The 20,583-nt window shown below is 35.5% G+C and overlaps 1 protein-coding gene across 1 annotated transcript in view; it reads left to right on the top strand.

Annotated features, from left to right (window-relative positions):
- LOC148940570 (uncharacterized) overlaps window positions 1-20,182 on the top strand; it is a 32,733-nt gene extending 12,551 nt beyond the window's left edge. Inside the window, exons 4-5 of the mRNA XM_089105419.1 lie at window positions 5,224-5,394; window positions 18,803-20,182. Of these exons, the coding sequence (XP_088961545.1) occupies window positions 5,224-5,394; window positions 18,803-19,773 (1,142 nt within the window). The 3' untranslated portion in view covers window positions 19,774-20,182. The remainder of the gene's footprint in view (window positions 1-5,223; window positions 5,395-18,802) is intronic.
- The last annotated feature ends 401 nt before the right edge of the window (window positions 20,183-20,583 follow it).

The raw sequence follows: 20,583 nt of genomic DNA, 5'->3' as shown, positions 1-20,583 counted from the left end.
GTTATTATTTCCTTTAGTTATAATTATTTACCATAAACTGTTCAATTTTAAATGTACGAAAAAAAGGAAAGTCAGCCAATCCTGCCAAAAAGAAATATCTGTGTTCTTTCTTTTTTTTAAACTTATTTAGGAAGTTTTCTTTTTAAGCCTTTTTACTCATCATGCAATCATTATTTGAGATTTTAAAAGTAAATTGTCATAATTTTTTTTTTTAATAGAAGACGCCCTGCCAAATGAGGATAAGAGTCTGTTTGGAAGTACAAATCCGTTTTTATTACCTAAAGATGAGGTTTTCCTAGAAAAGAGTTTTTCTAGAGACGCATCTGCTAAGCTTGAACCAGATTGTCCTCCTCATAATTCAGAGCCAAATATTAATATGAACAATGGTATGTTTTTTAGTATCTTTTTCTATATTTCCGTGACCAGGTAAAATATCGAATTTTCAACTCCTTGGCCTTCAACTCCAATAAGGTAGAAGGTATGGGGGTTATCAGCCCTACTCATGTTAATTTTTGCTATTTTTGAGTTTGACTTGGCTATTTATTGTAAATTCTGTTCGTTTTGATTTTTTTTTTTATAGTGATTTGTGGTAGATTTACGGTTAGAAGATTATTTGACTATATTTTGTTCTATCTTGGGTTAATGGAGCTCTTTACTTTTCTTTAAAAAGCTTGTTATGTTGAAAATTTTTTTAAATTAATTTCTCTTTGTTTTTTATTGACATAGTCTTTTTCATGGAAAAAATAATATATATTTTATATCTTTTATTATTTTATTATAATATATATTTTATATATTTTCAGTTTTTTTTCTATAAGAATCCATAGTATGGGTAGCTATTTGTAAGTAGGGGAAACCTTTTCAACAATTTTTAATTGTTGGTGCAGAAACTTAAAAAAAAATATCTCAAAAACTTTTTAAGATAGTAACAAAATGGCTGTCTCAAAATTTTGATTGGATGTGTTTGGGGAAAGGGATGGGATATGTTTAATTGGATGTGTATGAGGGCACATTGTGCCCACATTGCCCTTTACGTAGGCAGCGCAATTGTGCTTCCTATGATACGCTGGCCTATACTAGTAACAAACACAAGCCGAAGACATACAATATCTTTGGTTTCGAAGTGTCCTGGTCTAACCCCCCCCCCCCCCTCCAAAAATATATATATATATATATATATATATATATATATATATATATATATATATATATATATATATATACACATACATATATATGACTAATTATACTCTTAAAGCATATTCTTTGTTTAATAGAAAAGATTCTCTGTCAATAGGCCCGTTTTTTAGCACTAAGATCTTACATCTAAGATCTTACATCTTTTTGCAAAGATTATCGTTTTTTTAGCTCACCAAATGCATCCTGGGTGCACAAAATGCACCCAGATGATTCAGCAAAAACTGCTTTTATTACGCCTTTTGGGTTATACCAATTTAAGTATATGCCATTTGGACTAAAAGGGGCACAAGCAACATTTCAAAGACTAGTAGATTGTATCTTGAATTCCTTACCATACACAAGAGCCTACTTGGATGACATTATAGTATTTTCGAAGTCGTTCAATGAACATCTAACCCATATGGAACAAGTGTTAACCAGGCTGAAGAGAGTAGGAGTAACTTTGAATGTAGAAAAGTGTAAATTGGTACAGTCACAGACAGAATACCTGGGGCACAAAATAGGAAACGGTATTATAATCCCATTCAGGGAAAAAATAGACAAAATTAAAAACGTTGCAGTCCCGAATACAAAGAAAAAAGTTCGGTCATTTTATGGGTTGGCAGGTTATTTCCTAAAATTCATACCAAAATTTGCAACTATTGCTACACCTTTGACAGAGTTAACAAGAAAGGGTGCCGTAAACCCCGTAAAATGGACGAAAATTGAGAAAAATGCATTTGATACACTTAAAGATGCTCTTGGTAGCGAAAGAATTTTAAAAAATCCAAATTTTTCCTTGCCATTTGTGCTAAAAACAGACAGTTCAAATTACGGATTAGGGGCAGTTTTATCTCAATATTTTAAGCACGGGGAACATCCAATCATATTCATATCCTGAAAATTATCAAAAGCAGAATTACGTTATAGCACAATTGAAAAAGAATGTCTTGCAATAGTATATGCGGTCAAAAAACTTGACTATTATTTATGGACGGAAATTTAAAATAGTGATGGATCACAATCTATTGAGATGGCTAAATATAATTAAGCCAGATAACCGACGATTGGCACGGTGGGCCCTGTGCTTACAGGAATATGATTTCGAGATAAATCAAGACCGGGGACAGATAACGGAAATGCTGACGGCTTGTCCCGAAAAGAGGCTATCGACGGAGAAGGAGGTAAAGGAAGCCTTCATGACGAATGATATAGGCTGTTTGAAATATTGGATTTAACCTCGATGGATTCCTGTGGTAAGACAAGGACAACGGAAACCAGAACCAATGCCAGACCGAGTAGTGATGGGGGTACCCGTTGTAGGGTATACAGTACTTAAAGCTGACACTGTTACATGAAAAATTACTCCTCCAGATGGAAGGCTAGTGGAACTAGCAAAACACCTCCACCGGAATGGAAATCATCTTGCGTTGAAAGAAATGTTTCGCCGCATAAAAGAATATTTACATGTGCCCAGCCTGAACCAAATTTTAAAGAAATCGGTGGAGGGATGTAGCTGTTTGGCATGGAAGGAAGAGTCCCTTCGAAAACGCCAGCTTCCGTCCCATCACAAAAATAAAAGCAAAGTAGGGGCCCATGCCACAACAGAAACAAATAAATCCCCAAACCCTCCTTTGCACTTACAAACAGTAGGGACACGCCTGACTGGACGGGGGGCTGTGCCTGACCGTCCATCGTTATTAGGATTGGATTACCCGATATTTAATTACCGAATACCCCGAAGGCCGCAGGCTGAGCCCGTGCGCCCTTACGTCAACCATCTCCTTTTCCCTTCGCATCGTAGCACCCGTCCGCCCGTTGCACACATTCGCCCATGCATCACTCCTTATCTCCCCTCTCCCCAAATCGTAACAACCATCCTTATTCTGCACCCATCCGCCCTCCAATAAAACCCCACTACAATCCTAACTCATCACTAGCCTCATCTGGAGTTGCCCTACAACAAAGGCAACCTTCGAGAAGAGGAAAGCTTACTATAACCCCAAAACCACACCTACATCCTATAACAGCTACGAACAAGGCAAAGACTCATTATCCTGCTACGGATTTTCGATATCCTGCTATTGCATCTACAAGCAGAGCAGAGATTAATTATCCCGCCACGGTTATTCGATATCCTGCCGAAGAAATAAAACCCCTGTTCCCTGCATCATCCCCCCTAATCCCCGCAGAAAAATTAACGGATAAGGCTCTTCTCGACATGTTTGTTGACCGTCAGGAGAGTCCCGAAGACGACATCCTGGAATTGTTCCCAACTGAGGAGGAAGAGGGGTTGTTGAAAGAAGAAGAAAATTTCATCGTACCGCATACTACTCGGAAAGACAGAAACCCCCGCACGACAGGAGCTCTAATGAAGAGATAGGCAAACAAGAAGAAGGCAAAAAGGAAGAAACCGGAGAAGAAACTTCGGTTTTTGTTGTATTGATTTGATTTTTTGTCCGAATTTCCAGCCAATCCACCGGGGAAGCGGCCATTGATCTTAGGAGAGAAGTGTTGGGACCGTTGGTCCTAGTTTGTTTCAGATAAATGCCCTTCCCAGATTTTTTTTTCTTTTGGGTCCCTTAATTATTCTCTTTTCCCCCTAGTAATAATTACTAATTTTCCCTTAATTTTGGCTGCACCATTTTTTCCTTCTTTAACTTTGTAGTTTGTTAAACAAACCACGAGGCTTTAATTGCGCAGTTAGAGGTGATTCACCATAGCTAAAAGTTACTTTCAGAGAACAATTTTGATCCGAAGTGTCGGGGGGTGAAAGAAGGGGCATAGGGCGTATTCATTTGAAGTACGGCAGTAGTTGGTAAGAATTTTAATTGTGTGGGAAAATTCACCTACCACCCACCGGAGGAACGCGGTTGAGTGGTCTGGGGGAAACTTACAAGTAAGAGTTTTCAGTTCTGTTATATGCGTGACTGAATAAAGTTAGCTTTTTTATACTATATGATCTGTGACTTTATAGCCTAGGTAGAGTCCAAGGAGATAGTTAGAAATATTAGCGGTAAGCCAGGGCGGGTACCCTGGGTTACCGGCCTTACAGTGGCCCCTTTGACCGTTTGATCACGTTATCGTACCCTAAGGCAGGGTACATTCTAAATTGGGAACTGACATACCCGATATTTACAGAACCGTTGGGGTAAGCGCGGGCATCCCACTATAATATTTGGCGCCGCCGGGGGCTTTCCCCTCTAGTAAGAGGTGTAGCACCATTTTTGCACCAACAGGTGGTGACACCCGTACCTTACCACTCCAATAACTAGTAACAACCACAAGCCGAAGACATACAATATCTTTGGTTTGGGAAAATGGTGGGAGTGGGAGGAGGGGTTAGTTGCCCTCCAATCAGTTTCGAATTTTAAAAATGCACTAGCTCTTTCAATTTCCATTCGCACGAGAAGCTCTTTTTGAAGTTTTTACAAAAACAAATGGTCATCTCAAAATTTCTATCAGACGCATTTTGGGAAAATGGGAGGTGTGGGGGAGGGGATATCTACCCTCCCATCACTCGGAATCTCAAAAAGAGCACTAAAACTTCTGATTAGCAATCCAATGTGCCCCTTCCTAAGATCATAAGATCACCCTCTCTATATAAACCTTGAATGACCCCAAGGTATAACTTAAAACCTTGCGCTGAGGGCTGTATGGAGGTTGTCATCCTCAAATACATAATTTCTAGACCTTTCAACCACGCTGATCAAAATGGCTATGTCATAATTTTGTTTGGATGTATTTGGGAAAATGGTGGGTGTGGGAGGGAGGTTAGTTGCCCTCCAATCACTTTCGGCTATTATAAAGGGCAATAGCCCTTTCAATTTTCAATCGTATGAGGCAGCGCTATGATGACGAACGCAAAGATAATCAGCGAATCTTGCAAGAAATTTTTTTTTCTTTTTTTTCGAACATTTTATTTGTGATTAAATCAAAGATCTGAGATTTTTTTTAAAGGCAGAATTTTCTTTTGAACCTTTTGATCCATCACTAAATCATTGTTCCAAGTTCTTAAGTAAATTAGCTTTAAATTTTCTTTAGAACTTGAAGACACACTACCAAATGACGGTAAAAGTCAGTTTGAAAGTACCAATCCCAATTTGTTACCTAAAGAAGTTTTCCAAGAGACGAGTTTTTCTACAGACGCATCTGCAAAATTTGAACCTGATTGCCACCCTCTGAAATGGGAACCAAATATCAATATGGGCAATGGTATGTTTCCTCTTCTATATTTCCGTGCCAATATAGAATATTCGATTTTAAGTTCCTTAGAAAAATGTGGTAGAAACTGAAATATACCTTAAATAAATAGTTTCACAAGCTAGAAGACTGGAAAACATAAATTTCTCTTTAAACTCTCATCTAATATTTTGAATATAAATGATACTAGCAATAATGATGGTATAGGTTTTTAACCTCTGCCACACTTGATCTTTGATTTCCAGTTTAGGTAGTTGATATTATTGTAGTAATTATAACACTTATTGATTTTTTCAGGTTTGATACTATGCTTAAAATAGATTTAGTTATTTGGGCTGATCAAAGGTAACCTAAGTGTGTTTGTTAAAGGAATAACAACCAGGAATAGATGCAGATACAAAATTTTTTTATGAGTGCAGATCTCCAGAAGGCAGGGGGGAGGGTGTCAGCCCTGCCCATCTTAGTTTCTCCCTTTTTTTAGTTTGACTTGGTTATTTATTGTAATTTATTTTCATTTTATTTTTCAGGAGTATAATTTTATTTATACAAAATTTACAAAAAACAAACGCCAAGGAACCTTTCGGTTCGTTTGGCCAACTCCAACATCCAACACATAATTCAATATAAATAAACAAAAACAAAACATTATCCCCCGCCGACGGGCTAACCAATCAACACAACTAAAAATTCTATTACGGCACTACTAAAAAAAAAACTAAAACAAAAAAATCAAACAAATTGATAAATTTTATTACAAAAATCTCTCAATTCTCCCGGAAACTACTTCGGTCATGCTCACGCACAACCCCAATGGGTAAATGACTCCAGGAGCTCGGCAAAACATGCCAAGCAGAGAACTGTGACCGGGTTGTTTCACTCTGCGGCCGCCGAAAAGCATCTGCATTTCTTGTATTATAATTGTGAAGATCCACACAAGTTATAAACATGCCATTAAAACATTCTGAGGTAAAGTTATTAATAATATCAAAAGTTAGCATAGATCGATAAAAAAGGAATATACCTGCTAGAGGAAGAATATTCAGTTTCAGATACACATTTATCACTGAATTTCTCGGTCCATAATTTGCTAAAATCCTAGTGGCAGAATTCTGCAAAGCTCCAAGTCGTTTCAGATGGGATTGAAAAGTTGAAGACCATACTGAACAACAATATAAAAGGTAACAATGGACAAGTGAAAAATTCAAAAGTCTAAGGACAATTTTCGGACAAATATGCTTCAATTTCCTAATAATTCCAATATTACGGGCAATTTTGGATGTTATACAATTTATATGATCTGAAAAACTGAGCGTCTCATCTACAATAATGCCTAAATACCTAGTCGAGTGTACTCTATTAATAAATGAACTCCCACACCTCAACTTATCTACCCAAGGATAATACTTTTTAGAACAAGCAAACAACACAAAATCACGCTTCTTAAAATTTATTTTCAGCATATTCAACCTAGTCCACTTTTCAATGAAACTTAGGCTATATCATGTTCAACTGCTCGGATCAACTCTTTTTCAGTTCTCGTACATACCGTTAAATTAGTATCATCAACAAATAAAACTAACCCTTTTACAGGGATCACATTTGGGTCTCTGCTGTTTTCTGAATCAACAATATTAGATAAAACTCTACATAGATCATTAATATATACAGCAAATAATAGTGGACCAAAGGGAGATCCCTGTGGGACTCCAGACTTGACATCATATTCACATGTAGCTTGTTTTCCATCATCCAAATATAATTTTCCATCACTTAGGTAAGGCTTCAACAGATTCAGAGCTCTTCCTCTTATACCGGCATTATCTAATTTACACAATAGATTTTCATGGTCCACAGAATCGAATTCTTTTAAAATATCTAAAAATACAGTTATGACTTTAAGATGTTTATCAAGGCCATCATTAACCAACGTTGTAAAAAACTGAACTGCATGCTCTGTAGAATGTTTCTTTCTGAAATCAAATTGGTTCTTAAAGAAAAATCCTTTTTTCTCTAGAAATGTCTCAATCCTTAGGCATAATATCTTCTCCGATATTCTAGCTATAATCAGAAGCAGTGATATAGGCCTATAGTTGCTAGGATGTTCTCGGTCACCTGACTTAAAAATTGGCACTATTTTTGCAGTTTTAAACGGCTGAGGGAAGATTCCATCCTTAAAACACCCATCAATATGTTCGACAAGTTGATCCTTAATAACTGGAAAAATTTCTTTCAGGACACGGAGGGATAAAAAATCTAATCCAGCGGAATTATTCTTTATTCCAGAAATCACTGTTAACACTTCACTTTCATTCGTCTTTTGCAGCCACATACTTGTTTCACTAGCTGGCCCAATATACTGGTGAAACGACCCTTCGTTTTGATGTATACTTACTGACTGTCTAATTTCATTACCTGCGTTAGAAAAATGATCGGCCAGTTATTCATTAAAAATTTGCCTGTTATTGTTCACTTCCACATGCATCCTTGTCAGTTGCTCCAATTATCGACTGAATAGATATCAGCGACTCAAACATTCTCAAATAATAATCCTTTTTTGCTTTTCTTAACAATTTATTGAGCGCGTTATTATAATTCTTATAAATATTTTGGTCTAATTCTCGGTCAGTAATTTTAATAACCTTATACAATGCATGCCTCCTCTTAATGCTAGCCAAAAGACTGGGGGATACCCATGGCTTTTTTGCACTTCTTTCATTTTTTTTTCTTTATAGTTGTATTAATACACACTTCATCGATCAAAGTTGTAACTTTTTCATACCACAGTGCAAACCTGTCGCGCATTCACTTAAGCAACTCCAATCACATTCCTCAAATCGCTCTTTCATTTCATTAATACTTGATTTATCAAAATAAGAGTATTGTCTATTTCTATTCTCAGCATCATTATGCTTGTCTTTTTCGATGTCTGTACATACCATGATTGAACAGTGATCGGACATATCATTTGGGATTACAATTGGACTATCATATTTCACACTCGAAAAAATATTATCAATCAAAGTTTCAGACGTCTCAGTAACACGAGTACACACTTCAATAACTGGGTGAAGATTAAAACTAAACATAAGATTACAAAAATTATTAGGAATCACATTTTTCCCATTCTTCATATCAATATTAAAACACCCATCACAAAACAATGGGCCGAAGATAGTAGTGGCGTCAGCTGTAACTCCATATAATCCATAAATTACTATTACGAACTTGAAGGAGTTCTATATACAATTACTACGTAAAATGTATCCTTATTGATATCAACCTGCTAAACCATACTCTCAAATACCATTTCAACAGATACTGATAAATCTTCTCTTACCCTAGAAGTAAGGCTTGACTTTACATACGCTGCAAGCCCACCATGTTGATGTATCATTCTATTCTTCCTATAAAACGAGTAACCATTAATATCAAGTAGCAAGTCATTATAATCATTACGCCAAGTCTCATTCAACCCAACAATATTTATATCACTCACACTATCACACAACTCAGAAATGTACCTAAAACTACTATTTAACCCTCTACAATTCAAATGCATCAGCATAGGTTTCCCAGGGCTATTGGGTGGAAAATATCAATGGGGAAAGCATACTTCGCTGGTGGTCCCAGTCTCATACTCCACATATCACCATCCTGGTGCACCATATCAACCTATTCATAAATGTTAACCCTATGATTTTCTAGTAGTGCCAACTTTTCATTAATCCCTGACATTTATCTTACCATAATAACCGTATACTGCGAAGCCTGTCAGCGAAGTTTTACCATATGAACCATCAAAAACTCGAACACTAATATAAATAAAACTAAGAAACACTCCTGAATCACTTTTTCATGTTTTTTTCCTTTTTCATCACTATCATCATTCTTTTTTAGCACCTAACCTAGCTAATTATACGCTTGTATATACAGCTAATTACGCTTGGAACACGTTAAGTTTATTTCTCTGCATGTTTGGTTTGATGTAGCTCTTTACTTTTATTTTACAAAATTATTTCGTGGAAAAATGTTTTTAATGAAACCTTTGCATCTATAGTATTTGAATAGACTAAGCTAATTTTTGGAAGATAGGCAGATCAAATTATATATTCGAGAAATACCACTCATTAGAAAATAATATGTATTGCAAGCAGTCTTTTTTCTTGTTTACCATGATCTTTTTCTTGCTTTTCTTATCATTTTGAACTATCTCTATCTATTTAATTATTAAAAATAGTATGTGCTGGTATCAGTGAAGAATAATTAAATGACTAGTTTTTGATTTCTTCTTTCAGAGAATACAGTTTCTTCAAGCATTTCAAAATATAATTTTGATAATAATTAAAAATACCTAAAATTATCAATTTCACGTTTTTTTCGTTCTGAAAATACTTCTTGGAAAGAGCTAAGCAAAAGTTAACGTAGAGAGGAGTATTGAGGAGAGGCAGAATTCGCAAAATGATTTAAAAAAGATATAAACGTTTAAGATTATGCTTAGCACCTCTACTTGGGGTCTCTTATATTCTAACTTCCTATCACTTTCTGTAATCAACAGTCACCGATACCCAAAACTTGTCCAATGTTTATTTTTAAGTTATGGTAACTGCTATTTATACTCTTAAAACGTATTCTATGTGTAATAGAAAAGATTCTCTTTCAATAGGCCCATTTTTTAGCACTAAGATCTTACGTCTAAGATCTTACATCTTTCTGCAAAGATTATCGTTTTTTAATTCATCTTTGTTCTAAGATTAATTAAAAAAAACTTTCCACAACATAAGTTTTTCAAAGAAAAGTAAAGAACTCCATTAAACAAAAATGAGCAAAAATATAATCAAATAGTCTACCTACCTCGAAACTACCACAAATCAGTATCGATATATAAATGAAACCCAAAACGAACAGAAATTACAATAAATAACCGAGTCAAACTCAAAACGAGCAGAAATTAACATAAGTTGGGCGCAAAACCCCTGTGCCTTCCCAAGGCCAGAACAAAATTTGCACTTTACTGAAAAAAAATATAATTTTTTTTACTTTTATAACTTTAATAAATCAAATAATTTTAACATTAGGATTACTAAATATCAGTATATGTATATTAAACTGACAATGCACATTCATTTTTATTTTTTCAGTAAAGTGCAAATTTTGTTGTACCTAAGAGGTAGATTTTGAAGTTTCTACGACAGCGCCTTCTTATAAATCCTTATATGCCCCCAGGGCATAACTTAAAACCCTTGTCCTGAGGATTGTGGGGGAATCTCCTCTAGGGGAGCGTCCTCCTAAAAAACATTTTCTATCCGGAAATCAACTAGCCTGTGCTGAACAAAATGGCTATCTCAAAATTCTTATTGGATGTGTTTGGGGGAATGGTGAGCGTGGGGGGCTATTTGCCCTCCAATTACTTTCAACTATTAAAAATGGCACTAACCCTTTGAATTCCCAATCGAATGAGCCTGTTTTGAAGTTTCTACGACAACGCCTCCTATAAAAACCTTATATGACCCCAGGTGTAACTTAAAACTTTTGCCCTGAGGGTTGCGGGGGAGTGTCCTCCTCAAAAACATATTTTCTATCTGGAAATCAACTACGCTGAACAAAATGGCTATCTCACAATTTTGATTGGATATGTTTGGGGGAATGATGGACGTGGCGGGGGGGGGCTACTTGCCCTCCAATCACTTTCGAGTATTAAAAAAGGCAAACGCCCTTTGAATTTCAAATTGAATGAGCCTGTTTTGAAGTTTCTACGGCAACGCCTTCTATAAAAACCTTATATGCCCCTAGGGCATAACTTAAAACCCTTGCCCCGAGGGTTGTGGGGGAGTGTCCTGCTCAAAAACACATTTTCTAACTTGAAATCAACTACGCTGAACAAAATGGCTATATCAAAATTTAATTGGGTGTGTTGGGGGGAATGATGGGCGTGGGGGGGGGGCTAGTTGCCCTCCAATCTCTTTCAACTAATAAAAAGGGCAATAGCGCTTGGGATTTTCAATTACATCAGCCTTTTCGTAAGCTTCTACAATAACGCCTTCAATTAGAACCTTATTTGCCCCCCAGGGCGTAACTAAAAATCCCTGCTCCGAGCGGTTTGTGGGAGTGTCCTCCTCAAAAACATACTTTCTATCTGAAAATCAACTACGCTGAACAAAATGGCTATCTCACAACTTTGATTGGATGTGTTTGGGGGAATGATGGGCGTGGGGGGCGCTTCTTGCCCTCCAATCACTTTTGACTATTAAAAGGGGCATTAACCCCTCTAAATTCCAATCGAATGAGCCTTTCTTGAAGTGTCTACGACAATGCCTTTTATAAAAACCTTATATGCCCCCAATGCATAAATTGAAACCCTTGCCCTGAGGGTTGTGGGGGACTGTCCTCCAAAAACACATTTTCTATCTGGAAATCAACTACGCTGAACAAAATGGCTATCTCAAAATTTCGATTGGATGTGTTTGGGGGAATGATTCACGTAAGGAGGGGGGGGGCTAGTTGCCCTCCCTTCGATTTCTAATTGAATGAGCCCCTTTTGAAATCTCTACGACGACCCCTTCTATATGAAGTGCCCTGCTTTAAAGAAAAGAAAATAATAAACTGTACATTGTCAACATTGATCTTATGTGCCCTCAGGGCATATGATCTTACCTGCCTATGATCTTACAGCTCACTGATGTTAGCAAAAAGTGTGAAGACCGCCACTGTTCTGCCATATAGAACAATGATGAGAGAACTTTGATGATCTACTCACCATTGTTCTGAGACCACTGATCAGAGCAGAATGATGAAAGACGTTTGCACAAAAACGACCAAAGATGTAAGATCTTGGTTCAAAGATTTCAATTTTAAGCGTTTTCTGACAAAACATGTAAGATCTTACTACATTGATGAGTGAAAAGAGCCCCTAATAAGTGGTGGAAGGGTGAGGGGTGAGGGGTAAGGGTGAAGGTTGAAGGGTGAAGGGTGAGGGGTGAATGTTTTCTGACAAAAGATGTAAGATCTTAACACTGGGTAAAGCATTGCATATATTAAATACGTAACCTAACCTAGGTACCTCCCCCCCCCTAAATTCCAAAAAACAACAGTTTGAATATCTTATACGCAATGAAAACCCCTCTATGCATTCCATTACTCTATAGCGGTATCTTGAATTAACCCGTCAAAAACGGGTTTTTCGTGACTGGTTTCCTTGTAAAGACCCATATAATGTGAAAGTACCGATATTGTTTTATGTTACCCATTAAAAGTTACAAACCTGAGAAAATTTTTCTGATTTACGAAATTATTTGATTTACGTTTGATTTACGAAATTATTTGATTTATTATTTGATTTATTTGATTTTCTGATTTACGATATTAGTTTGTTTGTTGTATATTTTTCTTATATTAGTTTATGTTGTATATTATATAATATTAGTTTACTCACGTTTTGTATATTTTTTTATTTTTAAGCGTTTTCTGACAAAAGATGCAAGATCTTAACACATTACTACTACTACTACTACCACTAACAACTCACCGCAGCACCAAGCCACCTGAGGCCAACACAGCTACGCACGCTCCTCCTCCATCCCAATCTATTCAAAGCCTCCCTCTTTACGCCCGCCAATGAAGTTCCCATTTCCTTTAAATCTTTCTTTATGACGTCCTCCCACCCCTGACGAGGACGACCTGCTTTCCGTTTAGCCCTAGACGGTTTGCCGAAAAGAAGAATCTTCGGCAATATGTCATCCTTCATCCGCACGAGGTGCCCTAGCCACCTCAACCTTTCTTCCATTATAGCCCTAGAGAGCGGTATTGAACCACATTTTTCGTATAGACTATTTTTTGAAATACGGTCAGTCAGCCGGGTACCCATAACAATCCTTAAGCAATTTCTCTGGAAAACATCTAGCAAATCTTCATCCCCTTTTTTGAGCTCAGATGCTTCAGAGCCATATTTGACCCCTGTCATCACTGTAGCTTCTAATATTCTATTCTTGGTTTGCAGACTTATCTTCCTATTCTTCCAAACTTTTTTTAACTGTGAAAAAACACCTTGAGCCGTGGCTATTCTACTTTTAACATCTTCACTGCTCCCACCATCTTTACTAATAATACTACCAAGGCAAGTGAAGCTGCCCACCTGATCAAGGTAGAATTTTCTTCTACCAAATTTTGTATTAACCTAAGCGTGAAAATTTGGTCGACACATCCTCTACCTTTTCTAAAACCGCACTGTTCTTCTCTTAAAACTTTGTCTACGGTATCTCTCAGTCTAAAAAGTGTCATGTTACTAAGTAATATACTACCTACAGAGACCAGACTAATCCCTCGATAATTACCACACTCACTTTTATCACCTTTCTTATAAAGTGGTTTAATTAAGGTTTTCCTAAAATTGTTAGGTACTTCCCCTTTTTCAAAAATCATATTCATAACCTTCAGTAACTAATTTCTAACCTCAGAACCACCATATTTAAGAAACTCATTTACCACCCTATCAGCACCTGGACCCTTAATATTTTTTAGTCCTTTTAGTACTGTCGCTAATTCCTCCTCACAAAACAAATCTTCCTTCACATCCAATGTATCACGAACCTTTTCATTTTCCTCTATATTTTTTCCTGCAACTCTATATCTGTTAAGCAAATTCTCAAATGTGTTCGGCCCATCTCTCTTTGGTTTTTTCCTTATCGCTAATAGTGCCCCATTCCTATCTTTAACTGGGCCAAGTCCACATTGACTACTCCCTATCAATTTGTTAACATGCCAGTACAATATTTTACTATTATGCTGTCTAGCTGTATCTACTAGATCCTCGGCAATTTTATCCATGGCCTCTACTTCACACCTCCTTAGTTCATATTATAATGCTTTCTCCACTTTCTTTACATTCCTTTTGTTTTCATATGATCTATCACTAAGGTAATTCTTGTACAAGTTCTTTCTCCTTTATATCAAACATAAAGCTTTTTCACTAATATTCTTAGCTGCATGTCTAGCTTTCTTCCCTAATACGCCTTCAGCAACTTCACAAATTATTTTTCTAAAATTATTCCAACCATCTTCCACATTATCAAAATTTAGACTCTTAAGTTTAGTATTCAACTGTTCCTGGAAAGTTTCTCTCAAATTCTTATCCTGGATTCTACCAACATCATAACTTCCCGGCAGGTAGTTACCCTTCCTATATTTCAGCTTTAAATTATACTAGATGGTGATCTTTACTCTTAACATCAATAACGGCACTCTTATATACCCTAGTATATTTTATTGATCCTGCCAGTCTTCGGCTTACAATAACATAATCAATAAGGTTTGCTGTCTTACCATCACGTGAATACCGAGTTAAATTATGAGCCATTTTATGACCAAACACCGTATTGGTTATAACTAGATTGTGAATGGTCTGGACCCCTCTCCCTCCCACCTCTTATCTCCCGGTAAAATATTATGTAAAGCTACGCATTCAAACGTGTCGAAGGTTTTTCACTTTTTAAATCACTTTTATGAAAATCATTTAGATGTAAGTTACAGGAAAAACGTGAGACCAAAGGTTTCTCATGACTCATTTTAAAGGTTTATAGCCCTGTTTGCTCTGCTAAAATGCTGCACCAGTACAGGGCAGGTAAAACAAAGTTTTTTTTCATTTTGTTGATTTTGCCATTTGACTTTTTTTTTGGTTAAAACATCAATTTTTCCCAGATAAGCCTAAGAAATTAAAAACTTAAAAAAAAAAATCTAATCAAACTAAGCATGCTAAGAAACAAAAAGAATCGGATTAAACATGAAACTTATAAACTTTTTCCGCATGCGACCTTTGAGCTTCATATCACAGGTTTCCTGAATCACTACTTTTGTTCGAAAAGGCGAACGATAAGTAGTTGGGGTTGTAAATCATCCAAGGCTTCCCGTTTTTCACCCTCAGCTTTCTCCATGTACCTATTTGGAGCTGAGTCAACTCTGGTTGAGTTTACAGAGTCACTTCTCTGACCCCTGTCCCAAACCAATCAATGAGTAACCCGAGGACTCGAACCCCTGTCTTAGTGGACAAAGGATTTCAAATCCGTTGCATAAAATGGGATTTGATCAGGTGTAGATTTCTACGTGCTGGTTAAATCACTCAATATAGTTGTCGCTCAAACAAAGATGAAGAAGGAAGGACATGGCTACAGGCGTCAGTGGACTAAATACTAGGAGACCAGAAAAGTTTTTCGGTATCAATAATTGCTCTTAAAGACAATGCTAGGCAAATGTCGATGGAAAATGCAAAATTAAGAAAAGTATCTTCGAAGCTTCAGAAAAATCTAGAACAAGAAAACTTGCGGAACAACGATTTGCGTATTAAGCTTTTGGACTCAGAACTGAGAGAAAGGAGGTTGAATTTGATTGGACATGATCTAACTTTTGAAAAAAAAACTTTCAATCTGTGATTAGTAACGTAAAGTCTCTTCTCTCTGACAAATTTTAAATTATTGAAAATATTTCTCTTAGGAAGTGTTACTGCCCCACAAGCAAAAGCAGTGTCAACATCACGAGTAGGAAAACTATTGGTCGACAGGCACCTTTTATTATATCGCTAGACAACGTCCATAGCATTCAGGCAATTCTAGGTGCCGTGAACAAGTTGAAGGGAAGTGGAATACGCATTTACACTAATCTCCCGCCCAAGCTGAATTCTCTGCGAATTGAGCTATTTGTCCGGGTGCTAGGTGTTGAAAATGTGAAACTTACCTCGACAGAATAAGGCAGGTACGAGAATTAGCCTACCCCCTCTAAATTTACCATGTTGATTCAAAAAATACCATCGGCAATTGCTTGCAAGGGTTAAAACACTCCGAAACTTGACATTTTATTGTATTTTGGTGTTTCATGCAAGAAAATACATCTTTCACAAAGTGTGAGGTGCAGTCTTCCGCTCAAATTCGACATAGAAATGCCTAGAGGCCATAGAATGTCTTCATAACAAACTAACATGATTAGTTAGGAAAATGGCAGGAATGACGCAGGTAAAAAAAACTAAACAAAGTAAGAATTACCACTATTTATTTAATGCTCACATTCCAAAATTCATTATTTTCTTATGTAATATTCATTGGGACCATTCTTATGTAATATTAGTTTGTTTGTTGTAGTTTACTTACGTTTTGTATATTTTTTTTATGTAAAAAAAAACTAATTTCTCAAATAAAACAAACAAAAGTGCCATATTCTCGAAATGCAAAATGTTTTTTCTTCCCACGATATCAACATAGCTAAGTTGAGGGGGCTGCCACTCAATTAGTACCCTGTGATATTTCATGAATATTCCTCCCGGGTCTCTTACTAAATCCTTCCAATTTTACTAAGTTTAAGCGTATGAGATGGATTTGTAATTTCACACAGAATTTGTGCTGAAATGTGTAGGAAATTTAATGCTGCATTTTCCCAGCATAGCTACTATCATTTAAAGCTGACAATCAACTAGTACCCTACGGATATTTCATGAATATTCCTCCCGAGTCTCTTACTAAATCTTTCCAATTTTACTAAGTTTAAGCGTATGAGATCGATTTGTAATTTCGCACAGAATTTGTGCTGAAATTTGTTGGAAACTTCGTGCTGCATTTTTGCTGCATAGCTTTTGCTATCATTTACGCGGCATCACACCTTTGCATGGAGCTATTGTGCAAAACCCTGTTTCTGCAGCTTAGATGACTTTCTCTTATTTGGGACTAGCATTAAATGGATATTGTTCCGGTGCATATTTGTCTCCAAACATTTGTTTTTGTTTCGTTTACCATTGGTATTAGTTACTATTTCCTTTAGTTATGATTATTTACCATAAACTGTTCAATTTTGCATGTACGAAAACTAGGAAAGTCAGCCAATCCTGCCAAAAAGAAATATCTGCGTTGTTTATTGTTTTTTAACTTATTTAGAAAATTTTTGTTTTAAGCCTTTTTACTCATCATAAAATCATCATTTGAGATTTTGAAAGTAAACTTGTCATAATTTTTTTTTTAATAGAAGACGCCCTGCCAAATGAGGATAAGAGTCTGTTTGGAAGTACTAATCCCTTTTTATCACCTAAAGATGACGTTTTCCTAGAAAAGAGTTTTTCTAGAGACGCATCTGCTAAGCTTGAACCAGATTGTCCTCCTCATAATTCAGAGCCAAATATTAATATTAACGGTGTTATGTTTTTTAGTATCTTTTTCTATATTTCCGTGACCAGGTAAAATATCGAATTTTCAACTCCTTGGCAAAATAAGGTAGAAACTGAAATATGCTTTTAGTGGATGATCCACAAGCCAGTAGACCCAAAATATGGGTGGTCAACTTTGCGAAAGTACAGAAGTATATTTATTTCAGTTGGAGTTTTCAGAGACTGGAATAGTGGGGCCATTGCATTTATTTGCCTAAACTGGATCTTTAAAGAAAAACCAGTTCAAATGCTGAGACTTTTGGTCTCTTCCAATATTTTAAAAAGCATGGTATAACTTCAAGGAATCCAAAATTAGCCCAGATTAAAAGCTAATAAGGCTATAATAGTCCAATTTTTTTTTGCTGTTAAGTATGCAAAATAAATGTTTTTATTTTCTGTTTTTTTCTTAATGAATATTGTAGTTTTCACTTTCTAAAAGGATTCAGAGGGACGTGGCATATTCCAATGAACTCCATGAACAAAATGGGAAACTTAATTTTATTTGGAGCTCTTTTCTAACTTAGAGAATTCAATGCTATCTGATAAGTTTCTTAGTTTTAAAAATTAGATCTCTTTTGTTTCTGTTGCAAGGATTTACTTACACGTACAAAAAAATTGAGCATTAGAAAAAGACACACCTTGAGAATAAAAAAATAACACACCTTTTATTTAAAAATATTTCAATATGCTTTTCTATAATCATATCTATTTCTTCCATAAACGTTTTAGTTTTTATTGATTTTAATGCAACACTAAGAGCCAAAGATGGTGAAATAAGAATAGGGTGCAGTCAGGTGCAAGAGATAGATTTCTCTGTATCTTGATTCATCTTATCTTTTTTAAATAAGTGAAGCGCTTTAAAAACTCTTTTCGTTTAAATTCAATGAGCCTTTGTGTTTCATGAGTCATTCCTAGGAAATTAGGACTAAAAGTCAAAGTTTAACATCAAGAACAATTTTTTTTTTTTTTTTTAAGTACTTCGGCTCTTGATTCAGCATCAGAGAAATAAAGAACTCGTAGAGGAATTAGAGCAACGTTTCAAATTTGCTGTTATCAATTAATTAATAACAGGAATTAATTTTAATCGCAATCAATTTCTGTTATAATTATAAAATTAATTATAAGTTTAATTAAATATTAATTAATTTCCTACGCAAGAGTCTTTAAAAATAAATGTATTTAGCTGTGTAAGATAAAAACTATTAAAAGCGGGGTGATATATTTTGAATAAATTCTAAATTATTTCAGTATTCCCCGTTTCAACGTTCTATGATAACACTATCTGGAAAGAAGAATGTGCAACATCTAGTATGTCTGATCTGTCAAGAATATGTCTAAGAAAAGAAACAAATTTGAACTGTCAACAGGAAACACCAAGTAAAATTAGGGTATTACCTGAAAATGATGTAGCAAAACATGAAGATTTTCAATCAGAAGAAATATCTTTCAAATGTAATATACGTGAGAAAACGTTTAGCCAAAGAGTCAGCCTATCAGCTCATCAAAGAAGTCATATTGGAGAAAAATCTTTTGAGTGTGATATATGTAAAAAATATTTTACATCAAAATCTGGTTTTTCTTATCATCAAAGAACTCATACTGGAGAAAAGCCTTTTGAATATGATATATGTGAGAAACGTTTTAGCCAAAAATTCCGCCTATCAGCTCATCGAAGAACTCATACTGGAGAAAAACCTTTTAAATGTGATATATGTGAGAAAACATTCTGCCATAAATCCAACCTATCAGTTCATCAAACAACTCATACTGGAGAAAAACCTTTCAAATGTGATGTATGTAAGAAACATTTTACATCAAAAGCGGGTTTATGTAATCATCTAAAAACTCATACTGGAGAACAACCTTTCAAATGTGATATATGTAAGAAACGTTTTACATCAAATTCAACTTTATCTGCACATAAAAGAACACATAGTGGAGAAAAGCCTTTCGAATGTGATATATGTAAGAAAAGATTTAGCCAAAACTCTCACCTATCAGCTCATCGAAGAACTCATACTGGAGAAAAACCTTTCGAATGTGATATATGTAAGAAAACATTCTTCCAGAAATCCAACCTGATAGTTCATCAAAGAGCTCATACTGGAGAAAAACCTTTCAAATGTGATATATGTAAGAAAACATTCTTCCAGAAATCCAACCTGATAGTTCATCAAAGAACTCATACTGGAAAAAAAACTTTCTCACACTATATATGATGGAAAAATTTCCCCCAAAGCTCCCACTTATCTGCCCATTGAAGAACTCATACTGGAGAAAAACTTTTTGAATGTGATAAATGTAGGGAGCCTTTAGATCAGTCTCCACTTTTTCTAATCATCAAGGAATTCACACTAGAGTAAAATCTTACAAGTGTGATTTTTGTAAGAGAAAGTTTGCTTTGAGTTACGCTCTATATCATCGACAGAGAATTCACACATGTTAAGAACTGATGGTATATGAGATATGTGAGAAACATTTTACATCGAGGTGTAATTATTTAATATTAAAACACTTTTAAGGTTTGTTGTATGAGTCTATTAGGTGTATTTTCAATGTCCACTTTGTGTTCAGTTTTATTTGACTACTTACTGTTTACTGTGAAAGTAACCAAAAGTATAAATTTCAATCCTACTTAAAACAAAAAAAGATTTTCTATGTCTATTAATGTAGGGAAAACGCCAAGAAGATGTTTTTCTTATAATATACTCCAATTAATATATTTAATATGTATTTTTGTTTCATTAAGTTTAACCAAAAATTGTAGTTATGGTTATTTCTTTGAAAAATTAAGTTTTACTGATAGTTGCTTACCATAAAACATTTGATTCAAAGGAGATGAACCGTCCTTAACATTAATGTTTATTTATCACGAAGTAGGGAAATTTTGATAGCAGGTTTAGGTGTTGGACCATAGGAACAAAAGGAAATCAAACTTTTATCCAATAAATAGTTTAGAACTTACAACCAGAGTCTTTAGGTCAAGAAAAACATAATGGAAAACAAGCTTGTATTTTCATGTCACCTGT

Source organism: Artemia sp. Qi Xiang Cuo, chromosome 19 (genome assembly GCF_049724085.1).
Source record: "Artemia sp. Qi Xiang Cuo chromosome 19, ASM4972408v1, whole genome shotgun sequence".
Lineage (NCBI taxonomy): Eukaryota > Metazoa > Arthropoda > Branchiopoda > Anostraca > Artemiidae > Artemia > Artemia sp. Qi Xiang Cuo.
Note: the sequence above shows the minus strand (reverse complement) of the source record. Positions and strands in the feature narration are given on the sequence as shown.